This window comes from Leopardus geoffroyi, chromosome C1, assembly GCF_018350155.1.
Source record: "Leopardus geoffroyi isolate Oge1 chromosome C1, O.geoffroyi_Oge1_pat1.0, whole genome shotgun sequence".
In the NCBI taxonomy this organism is placed as follows: domain Eukaryota; kingdom Metazoa; phylum Chordata; class Mammalia; order Carnivora; family Felidae; genus Leopardus; species Leopardus geoffroyi.
In genome coordinates, this window is record NC_059328.1 from 106,865,463 (window position 1) to 106,877,613 (window position 12,151).

The window sequence follows — 12,151 nt, forward strand, 5'->3', positions numbered from 1 at the left end:
TTTTATGTGCTTATTGGCTATTTGTACATCTTTTTTTTTTTTGGTGAAATGTCCATTCAGATCTTTTGCTCATTCTTAAATCGAGTTGTTTATCATTAAATTTTAAAATTCTTTGTCTATTCTGGGTTGTTTGTGAAGGACAAGACCTTGGAAAATAGCTATTTGAGTTAGTTTCTAGTTTGACTACCTGTGTGTGAGAAGTAAAACGAAGCAGATATGAGACAGACTTTAGTATATGATCATCATAATTTGCTGTCAATTTTAATGATATCCAGTTATTTGAATCCAAAGACTTGAAACAAATATATTATAGTCAAATCAAGGAGCAATATAGCAGTGGTAGATAGTCTTCCTTTCCATCTGGGCATAAATGATATTTTCCTACACAGAAAGACCAATGAACTACAAAAGTAGGTTGGAGACAGTATATTTCCATGCTATTGCTCTTCCTTTTTTAACCTGGAGCAAATCCTTAGGAGGAGGGGGCAAGAGCTTTATTGCTGAAACCAAGTTAGAGTCCACATTTGTATCCTTTAATCATGAAAATATCCATCCCTGCTCTTTAAGAAAGAATGCTTTTATTCACTGGTGAGGGAGAAGCTCCTAGTGCCACTTTTTAATGCCATTTGTTAGCTTATTGATTAAAGATTTACCCAAAAATAGGGTCTTGGTGGTTTTGATGGGCACAGAAACTACCAACGCCGTGCTTTTCCTTTTAGGATCTTCTCCATTCCATCACCATCCAATGTGGGGAGCACCAAAAATTATGATCCATGTTTCTGTAAGAGAGGCTTTGGCCCCAGAACTGGTAATGCATTTCTAATACTTTGTTCTTTAGGGGTGAAAGTTTGGCTTTGGCATCTTAAAATGACTAATGAGCTCTTGAAATGATATCTCAACTAAACCCCGTGCTCCTCATATGCTTTGTATTATTCTTTCAAATGTGGTCCCACACATAATTTGTTCAACTAAGTATTTCCTAACAAAGTGCTCACATATTCTACATTCTCTGAGGGAACCTTAGTAACAAGGAATAGAGTACAGTTACGTGTTTAGAAGAAGAAACAGATACACCCACTTTTAAAAGAAGTTTTATAATGAATTGCTTATCTGTAACAGTGCTATATTTCTTAAATGGCTACTTGAATGAATTTCACTTCTATTTATTATTTATCCTTAGAATTGGCACACTGCTCTTGGATATATTCATAGAGTGGTGTGCTGCTGTGGAAATTATGGGAACTTGGGCCGGTACTTCCCCCTGCACAGTTATCTCCTCCTCTTTTATAACAGTAGTCACCTTGTCTGTTATCCTCCTTGCAAATTAACAATGTATTGGTAGTGTTGGATCTAGACTGTCCAAAAGAGGGTATCAATTGTCCAGAGCTACCATTCAAGGAGCTTTCTACTTGTCTGCAACTGCTTCCTGATTGCTCATTACAGTTTGATTCGATGAAGCCAGATTCCCATGGACCTTGGCTCCATCCTTGGCTTTGTTGCATACATGTTTTTGATTGTCCATGAATACTCTCATATACATCAGGCCCACTACCTGATAGGCTGTAACACCTACTTCTTTCTTTTTGGCCGCACCCTGACCATTCCTGGCTATTTCTTCTTGATTGATTAGGGGTTGGGCCCATATGGGGTCTGTTGTATTCATTATGAGTTCCACTTGAACTTGACCTATATCTCCCTTGTTGCTCATAGCTAGAACACTGACCAGATCTAGAACCACATTGTCCAGAGGTAGATGAGTGACATGAGCCATACCTATATTGCTCAGAGCTAGAACACTGACCAGATCTAGAACCACACTGCTCAGAGCTAGATGAGTGACATGGGCTAGACCCATATTGTTCAGAACTAGAACATTGACCTGAGCTAGATCTGTGTCGTCTACAGCTAGAAGATTGACCTGATCCAGACCAATGTTGTCCAGAGCCAAAAGACTGACCTGATCCGGACCCATTCTGGCCATAGCTAGACGACTGACTAGATCCAGACCCATATTGCCCAAAGCCAGAAGACTGCCCTGACCCAGACTCATGGTAACCATATCGAGAGGACTGACCTGAGCCAGATCTATGTTGGCCATGGCTAGAAGACTGTCCTGATCCAGATGCATGTTGCCCACAGCTTGATGACTGTCCTGAAGCAGAACCATATTGTCCATAGCTAGAGGATTGACTTGAGCCAGAACCATGTTGACCATGGCCATAAAGCTGTCCTGATCCAGACCTGTGTTGACCATAGCTAGAAGATTGACCTGATTCATAGCCATGTTGCCCAAAGCCAGAAGACTGACCTGATCCAGACCCATGCTGGCCATAGCTAGAAAACTGACCAGTTCTGGACCCATGTTGCCCAAAGCCAGAAGACTGACCTGATCCAGATGCGTGTTGACCACAGCTTGATGACTGTCCAGAAGCAAAACCATGTTGTCCATAGCTAGAGGATTGACCATATCCAGATTCATGCTGTCCAGAGCTTGATGACTGACCTAAGCCAGATCCATGCTCAGTGCCAGAAGACTCTCCTGAGCTATATTCATGTTGCCCAAAGCTAGAAGACTGACCTGATCTAGACCCATAATGCCCCAAACCAGAAGATTGGCCTGATCCAGACCCATGATAGCCATATCTAGAGGACTCACTTGAGCTAGATCTGTGTTGACCATAGCCAGAAGACTGTCCTGTTCCAGATGCATGTTGACCACATCTTGATGACTGTTCAGAAGCAGAACCATATTGTCCATAGCTAGAGGATTGACCTGATCCAGAACCATACTGACCATAGCCAGAAGACTGTCCTGATCCAGACTCATGATGACCAAGGCTAGAAGATTGACCTGATCCAGACCTGTGTTGCCCAAAGCCAGAAGACTGGCCTGATCCAAACCCATGTTGGCTGTGGCTAGAAGACTGACCTGATCCGGACCCATGGTGCTCAAAGCCAGAAGACTGACCTGATCTGGACTCATGATGACCATATCTAGAGGACTGACTTGAGCCAGATCTGTGTTGACCATGGCTAGAAGACTGTCCTGATCCAGATGCATGTTGCCCACAGCTTGATGACTGTCCTGAAGCAGAACCATATTGTCCATAGCTAGAAGATTGACTTGAGCCAGAACCATGTTGACCATGGCCATAAAACTGTCCTGATCCAGACCTGTGTTGACCATAGCTAGAAGATTGACCTGATTCATAGCCATGTTGCCCAAAGCCAGAAGACTGACCTGATCCAGATGCAGGTTGACCACAGCTTGATGACTGTCCAGAAGTAGAACCATGTTGTCCATAGCTAGAGGATTGACCATATCCAGATTCATGCTGTCCAGAGCTTGATGACTGACCTAAGCCAGATCCATGCTCAGTGCCAAAAGATCCTCCTGAGCTAGACTCATGTTGCCCAAAGCCAGAAGATTGACCTGATCCAGACCCTTGATGGCCATACCTAGAGGACTGACTTGAGCCAGATCTGTGTTGGCCATAGCCAGAAGACTGGCCTGATCTGTGTTGGCTGTGGCTAGAAGATCGACTTGAGCCAGACCTATGTCGTCCATAGCTAGAAGACTCTCTTGACCCAGACCCATGTCTACTGTGGCTAGAAGATCGACTTTGGCGAGACCTATGTCGTTCATAGCTAGAAGACTCTCCTGAACCAGACCTATGTCGGCTATGGCTAGACGACTCACCTGAGCCATATCCATGGTGTCCACAGCTTGATAACTGTCCTGAAGTAGAACTATTTTGTCCATAACTAGAGGTTTGACCTAAGCCAGACCCATGTTGCCCAAAGCCAGAAGACTGACCTGAGCCAGATCTATGTTGTTCATAGCCAGAGGACTGACCTGATCCAGATCCATGTTGTCCACAGCTTGATGACTCACCTAAACTGGATCCTGAGCTAGACTCATGGTATTTCTGACTAGAAGATTGATTAGAACCAGATCCATATTTTCCATAATTAGAGGAATGGCCTGACCAAGACCCTTGATTTTGTCTTCCACAACTCCCTGGATAACCACCTGAGTTGGATTCATGGTATTTTTGCCTAGAAGGATAACTGGAGCCAGAACCATATTGTCCATAGCTAGAAGACTGCCCAGATCCATGTTCTTCGTGACTGTGGTTAGAAGACTGTCCTGAGCCAGACCCATGGTGACCAGAGGCAGAAGACTGAACTGAGCCAGACCCATGCTTTTGTCTTCCATACCCTCCTGACTGATAACTAGAGCTGCTGCTATGTTTTCCCTGAGTAGAGGACTCATAGGAGCTTGAATGAGTTTTGCCATTGCTTATGGACTGGCCTGATTCAGACCCATATCCCTCATAACTTGAAGACTTTCTTGATTCAGAACCCTGTTTTTGTTGTCTACCAAGTCCCAATTGACCACTTGAATTGGATCTGTGTTGCCTCTGACCAGAAGAATGACTCTCAAATCTCTCTTGCTGATGAGAACCATGCTTGTTTTTCTTACTATCCTTGAAGTGGCCTGAACTTGACTCTCTCCTTTCCCCAGAGCTTTGCCTGTGCTCTGAACTAGATAAGCCTCCTTGATGACCCGTACTTCTGGAGCTGGACCCAGGCCTGTGTTTAATCCTTCTTCTGGAGCCCCCAGAATAGGAATTATTCTCTTCTGTACTTGACCCTGAATGACCTTGCCTTCTGTCTTCCTCTTCTGTTTCATTCTGTTCCTCTTGGTACTGGTGACTGTGGTCTGTCTGCTTTGACCCTGAAGCTTGGCAGTAATCTTTGCCAATGATTTTATTACAAGCCTGAGCCAATTTGAATATCATCAGAAGATACTCAGTAAAATCCACTTTCTTGTCATGATCTTGATCCAGATTTTGCATGATGATATCTACAGTGTCTGGATCATCTGGATTCTGTATAGGAACAAGGTACAAGGGACAGCTATGTCACTATGGACAACACACACCCAGCAATCCATTTGAAAGAAGACTGTAGAAATGTGAATGCTTGGCTTACTTAGGTGGAGCTCAACCACCTAGTCCTTTAGGCTGGAGTGTTCTATCCTGAGCTGGAAGAAAGAAAGAAAGAAAGAAAGAAAGAAAGAAAGAAAGAAAGAAAGAAAGACATAATAAGCAATGAAGTGAGAATTTGCTAGAAGAGGATGCAACTGAAAGATGTTAGTGAACAAGGAAATTGATTCTATTTTGTGAGCAATAGGTTAAATATGAATGATTAACATAATTATATATGACTTTTCTTTATTTGCCCAGTTATTCATTAACTCATTCAAAACAAAGATTTTTTTGCACCTACTATCTGCTTAGCATTGCGTTAGCTGCAGGGGATGAAGCAGTGAATAATTTGTTTTCTGCCAAAATGGAAATTAAAGTTTAGTGGCTCAGACACACAAACTTAAAATTACAGTGTATTGTGATGTTTTAGAGAGTACACCAGAGTGGAACCAGTGGGGGTTTAAGGAAGGTTAATGAGAGGAAGTAATGTCTTTTGAAGTATTAGTTGGACTTGGCCAAAGGAAGGGGTAGGAAAGAAAGGAGAGGGGACACGAGTTTTCCAGGCAGAGGGAACAACAGAGCTGGAGGTTAGAGGACACATGGCTCATACAAGGAAGAGATTATGGATTGTTAGATTTTTAGTCTCAATAGTCAAGAGATACTGCTAGAGAAACAAATAGGGATAAGATCATGCCTTTTAAGTTATGTGAAGGAACTTTAGACTTTATTTATTTTAAAAGCTGAAGGATTTTGAATTGTGCCGTAAAATGATTAGATTTGCACTTAAGGTTGAGATTGGGAGTAGAAGGTGGCCTGAGCGAAAGGACTAGCAATAGTGATGGAGAGAAATGGGCAGTTTTGAGAGACTGTTGATGAATTATATGGAGGGTGGAGGTGCTTGCTGAGAGAATGAGTTATGAATGGAACCAGATTTCTGCCTTGGGCAGAAGAGGAGAAAGTTTAGAGGGAAAATGATGAGTTTCATATCTGACATACTGAATTTAAGACACCCATAGGAATCCAAATAAGAAATATTTAGTAGGCAGTTGGGTATAATGAATTGATGATCAGGAGCTAGATCTAAGCTCCCAAATATTTATTTTCAGAGCTGACATTTTAAGATGTTGGTCACCATGTTTTATGATTTAGGAGCAAGATGCTAACTTTCTGAACTCTGAGGCCTTATAGTGTCAGAATCTCAAAAATAGGCAGTCAGGTCAGTCAGGATGTTCTGGGATAAAGAAAGACAAAGGGAAGAAGATGCATTTCATCTACTTTTTCTGAGAACTATCTAATTTTTTTTATTCCATAAGAATCACATAGATAGGATATTATATAACCTATGGATTTTATCTGTTCAGTAGGATCACTTCCCTTGGTCCTGTTAATGGAAACAATTGTGGGTCAACTTTTGATCATATTTCAAGCCTTTACCAAACCCTAATCTCTATCACCAAGTAGAGAGTCCTGTAGGAGTCTGACAGATGTGACAAAAAGGGGGGAAGGAGTGAGGAAGAGAATTGTAGCTGTTTTCAGTCCTGAGCTGGGTTCTTACCTTCAGAATTTGTTGAAACTCATTTTCCAAAAGTTCTTTCAGTTCTGCCTTATTCAATGTGTCACATTCCCCATCCTGGGTGGCATATTGGTAGAAAAGATCAATGACAGTGACAATGCCATGTAGGAGTTTAGGCATCTTTTCGTAAATTTAACCTAAAGGGAAAAAAAAAGGAGAGAGACCCACCTCTTTTTACTCCTTTTTCTTGGTTAAATACATAAATAGTTACAATCATTTGTAGTATTTGTTCAGAATTAATTGGGCATGATTAATTTTATCCTGTTGAAATCAAGAACCAATCCAGAGTTGACAGACTTGTTCAAGCCATGTGGCAAGAGAGTGATGAAATTAGGAACAGAATCTGTATCTCTTATTTTCATTCCTGAATGAATGTAGGAGTAATGGCTTTCTGTTTTGAGCTTCCTGCTTCTACCAAGGATAATTTTATGAACATTGCTCTGGAGCTATAGAAATCCTGGGCGTGCCGATCCACCTACTTCCTCAATTCCTCTCTAGGTGCCAGCCACCACTATGGAGGGACAGGTCCTTCATCCACATGGCATGCCTGATTCCACCCAAGGGACACCAGTGACTAAGATAGACCCTCAAGACTTGTAGGTCAGAGGAAGTAGACAAGGTGAGCAACCACAGGCCTAGGTGGTAAAGAGCTGGGGGCAGCTGCTATTGGGCCCACTTCTGTTTTCATTCTCCAAACAGGGACCGACCCTCAGGCTTTGCTGATTATATAGCAGAGAGAAAAATCTCAGTAGTCCAGGAGCAACCTGTCTAGTGGATAATTAAGCCCCATGATCTTTAAGGAAATGACCCTGAAGAAAGAAGGTGCTATAATTCCCAGTCTTCTCTTCATTTTCCTTCTCAGTAAAGTTAAAATTATATCAAAGTCCCCAATGTACATTAGAAAGAAGGCTGGTGTCCAGTGCCTCTTAGAGCACATACTGGATTTATGGCCCAAAGTACTCCTGTTCACTTACCTAGTTCACCAGAGGAACAAGTCGGATGGAGACTGGAATGGCTTACAGGGTGCTGCTAATTGGGGATAGTGGCCTTTTTATAGAGGGGATAATGGTCCATCTTAGGGAGGAGCTGTCCTGAGATGTCCTGATTCACCACAAATAAGCCCAGCTCCACCTCCGCCTCCATCTCCACCTTCCTGGTGATTGCCCTCTTACTTCCTTACATGCTCACCTGTGATTGCACTAGCAGTTCCCAAATCTGGGCTAGTATCAGCCCCACCTGCCAGAGTCTCTGGGCGATGCAGAAAGACCTTTGTGTATTCAACAAAGTATCTAGCATAATGCATCGATAGCCAATTATGTGGACTTTAATTGGAGTGAATGGAATGTGTGCAGGGACATCACGGACTGAATGTCCAACAATCATGGGACCCGATGTTTCAAAGGAACCTTAAGGATCATCCAGTCAAACTCCCATTTTGAGCTGAATTTTCTTATATGGATTTCCAACCAGAGTATCATCCAGGATATTATTACCCATGATATAACCATTCCTCTTGAATCAATAATGACTGCACAGGCCTTCTTGTCTCTTTACCTAACCCTATTTACCAGACCTTAGTGGCCATTCTCAATATAGCTTTCGTTTTAACTACTGTTAACCTTAGGAAGAAATCCATGCTCTTTAGCAAGGTATCCCAGAAATAGCTACTGTTAATTATTTGGTGTATATTCTTTCTGATGTATGCATGTGTGTGTACACACACAGACACATACCCTGATGTATGTGTTTATATCACTTCTAGACTATGAGCTCCTTGAGATCAGGGGATGGGCATTATTATCACCTGTGTCACCTGGAGACTCAGCACATTTCTTGGCACAAAGTCCCCAATAAATGTTTGTCGAATTGAATTGAAAGAGGAGTGAGGGTCATGACTGTAGTGCTCTGCATTGATCAACTTCCACTTTTTCACAGGATTGGGAGCTGCCCTCTCTCTTGCTATCTTCACCTCAGAGGACATGATTTCACCTAAATATAAACTGAGTCCTAGGGCGCCTGAGTGGCTCAGTCGGTTGGGCGTCTGACTTCGGCGCAGGTCATGATCTCACGGTTCATGAGTTCGAGCCCCTCATCCAGCTCTGGGCTGACAGCTCAGAGCCTGGACCCTGCTTCAGATTCTATGTCTCCCTCTGTCTGCCCCTCCGCTGTTTGCACTCTGTCTCTCATATTGTCTCAAAAATAAATAAACATTAAAAAAATTTAAACTGAGTCCTAGGATTGGGAATCAACACATGCCTTCTGCTTATCCCTGTGACCTTGCTCTGCATTTCATCCTTTCTGAACTATGCATATAACATGGATGTCACTGAAGCTGGGTGAAGTCACATGGACTTAAAACTTGTACAATACAATCATCAGGATTTGGGAAGGAGTGGTAGCAACTGTTGGTAAATGATAAATTATGTGATTCCAAATTCAACCATTATGATGCTCTGTGTTTTCTTCTAGGAGCTACCCAGAGGGCTGCACGGTCAGGATCCATGCTGTGGCCGCCTTTCTTCTGGATGCCTGATTTGGGCCACGTTGTCATGATTCCATCAGAGGAGTGAGCCTTTTGCAGGTGTGACTAAGACTGTGGGGGTGCAGGGGAGGTGGAGTTTGCTGAGTGAAGACTAATTTTCTGCAGGAGCCAGTGTTTGCCACAGAGGGACGAGGGGGTTGCTGGTGGAGACTAATCCAGGTGAATCATGCTCTCAGTGCCAGTGTTCTCCTAAATGAGGGGTCAGCAAACTTTTCCCGTAAAGAGCCAGATAGTATATATTTTAGGCTGTGTGGGCCAGACAGTCTTTTGCAGCTACTCAGCTGTGCTCTGGTAGTATGAAAGCATCCACAGATGATATTTAAATGAATGAGCATGCCTGTGTTTAGTAAAACTTACTTATTGACACTGACTTATTGACAATTTAAATTTCATAATTTCACAGGTCACAATTTTTTCCAGCCACTTAAAAATGTAGAAAACATTTTTAGCTTGTGGCCCATACAAAAAGTTGGTGACACACTGCATATGGCATTCCTGACCCTCGTTTATATTTGCTTGTCAGGAAGATTCCCCAGGAGAGGAGTCTCAGAGTGAAGAAGAGGGCTGGGAAGGGTGGGACATCAGAACCACGAGTTCCCTTGAGTGAGAAAAGTGTGCATGTCTGTGAATGTCAGCGTGTGTGGTGGTAGGGAAAGGGACCAGAACAGGGCACCGTTGGGTGCTAATAAAAGGGAGGTACCTTTTGACTTGATGTAAGGAAGAAATTTTTAACATCTGCATTGACTAAAAGTGCAATGAGCTTTTTGCAATGTAACCTAATTCATTGCTAGGGGCATTAAAGGAATTGTCATGTATCATATAAGCAGTTTTAGTCCTTTTGGGGCTATATTTTCTGAATACCCTCCGACATCACCAACCAGAGTTGTGTTGAGCTTTATTTCCTGCTTCGTGTGATGAAAACAAGAGGCATATTGAATGTGCATTTTGGCCTCTTTGCTCCCTTTTGAGCATTACTAATGTAAGAGTTGGACTAGGTTATCACAAACATCCTTTCCCACACAGAGAGTCATGATTTTACCAGAGCATGTGGTCCACAGTGAAAGGGTGGGCATGAAGATTTCCCCTCATGAATTTGGTTCACAGTTTTCCCTTTGAAGATGACAGGGTTCAGGAGAAGAGGTTTCTTATGGTATGTGTCACGTTTTAGGTTTTTCAGTACCTCCACATTTTGGCAGAAGAAAGAGAATTATGGTCCCCTTTATACCAAGCACAGTGCTTTGCATACTTACATTCATCATTTTATTAATCCCCACAACAAGTATATGATGTAGGTATTATTACCTCCATTTTTCAGATGATAAAACAGGCTCAGAGAAAATATCTAACTTGTTTTAAGTCACTTAGCTATTAAGTGGAGAAGACAGGATTCAAACTCAAATCTGCTTCTTCCTAGGAATAGCCAGGGAGTAGGGGACTATTTGTGTCTTAGAAAAGGAAGGGTTTGGAGGCATCTCCTGAGGAACGGAGTGTTTGACCTAAAACAAACAAACAAACAAACAAACAAACAAACCCACAACAACCAACCAATCAACAAACAGATAAAACTGGTGAAGATCAGCAATGTGGAGTTCTCTTCCCATCCCAGTGCACTCACACTGCCCTTGTCCCTAAGGTAGTGTTCTTATAGCACCATCTGCTGGGTCTTAGGAAAGTTCTGCAGAAGGCCTTTTCCTCCCTGCCCTTTCTTTCCTCTCCCATCACATCCCCTATGCAATTCCTGGTGATTCTTAATAGCTTAGTGTTTATGAAGGAGGAGACTATGCAAAAACCAGGGACATAACAAGTAGAGAATACTGATGCTCATGACTTTGGGTTAAGGGGAGTCAAAAGAAATTGGCTATAAATTAATACTTGTCAATAGGTGTTCTTTCTAGGTACAAGAATCATTTCCCTCTTATCTCAAAAAGTCAAAAATAAATGTGATATAATCTTATAGCTTAGCATCTATTCTCTAGGGAGTGGGGCCGGCACAGTGATCCATCTTACAGCTCCAGCCCCAGGCCCCAGGCCTGGAACATAGCCTGCTTGAGTATTGGTCTTCCTCTTCAGCTGTTTCTCTCTCCTGTTGGTATTTTCCCTTTTCTCCTCCAAGTTCCAGAAGATGCTCCAGATGCTGGGAATCCAGAGCTCATTCTTACTTGCACCCCCTTATTTATTCTGTCAATACCTTTCTCTAGTGTGTGTTCATCTCCTTAACTTTCTGTCTGATGCTATTATTGGCATGACCATTCATAGCCTGTATCCCTTGTTGCTGCCTACCTGAGGCTTTCTGCATGCAGGCTTGGTTGATCATAGTAGGCAGATGGGGGAGAGTGATGGAAAGTGCTCCTTGGGGACCCTCCAAGTGTTACATGTAGGTGACACAAAACACCTGCTAGCATGGGGGACATTGGGGATGGGGGTACATCTGAGCTTCAGGTATGGGAAGGGAAGAGCCAAGACATAGATAGAGAGCCCTTGGGTGTTGGGAGTCAGATCCAGAGCCTTTGCCTGTGTGTGCATGTGTGTGTGTGTGTGTGTGTGTGTGAGAGAGAGAGAGAGAGAGAGAGAGAGAGAGAGAGAGAGAGAGAGAATGTGTGTGTGTGTGTGTGAGTGAGTGTGAGAGACAGACAGAGGGAGAGGGAAGGATATATTTTTTAAAATTTTTATTCAAATTCAAGTTAGTGAACAGTGTTATATTAGTTTCAGGCGTACAATATAGTGATTCAACACTTCTGTACAACACCCTCTGCTCTTCATGACAGGTGCACTCTTGATCCTCATCACCTATTTCCCCTGTCTCCCTGTCCACCTCCCTTCTGGTAACCATCAGTCTGTTCTTTATGCCTCCACATTTTGGCAGAAGAAAGAAAATTATGGTCCCCTTTATGCCAAGCACAGTGCTTTGCATGCTTACATTCATCGCCTATTTCCTGATTTCTCTCTCTGTCCCTCTCTCTTTTTCAAGAGGGAGGCATACTTCAGTGTGAATGTGATGAGTATGACACTGATCAGGCCCCTTTTTCTTCTCTGACTTTCCTC

The 12,151-nt window shown here is 42.8% G+C and overlaps 1 protein-coding gene across 3 annotated transcripts; it reads right to left on the reverse strand.

Moving 5' to 3' along the window:
• Positions 1–227: 227 nt before the first annotated feature.
• Positions 228–7,636, reverse strand: LOC123598723 (hornerin-like). 3 transcript variants are annotated; one of them, XM_045479288.1, is made up of 4 exons: positions 7,542–7,636; positions 6,550–6,704; positions 3,242–4,895; positions 228–2,308 (listed from the first exon to the last, which is right to left on the reverse strand). In XM_045479288.1, exons 2-4 carry the CDS (start codon positions 6,685–6,687, stop codon positions 1,167–1,169), a joined length of 2,934 nt encoding a protein of 977 aa, XP_045335244.1. In that variant the 5' UTR covers positions 6,688–6,704; positions 7,542–7,636; the 3' UTR covers positions 228–1,166. The 3 variants fall into 3 exon arrangements, with proteins under 3 accessions (XP_045335244.1, XP_045335243.1, XP_045335242.1); XM_045479287.1 differs by having other exon boundaries at positions 2,387–4,895; XM_045479286.1 differs by having other exon boundaries at positions 228–4,895.
• Positions 7,637–12,151: the final 4,515 nt, after the last annotated feature.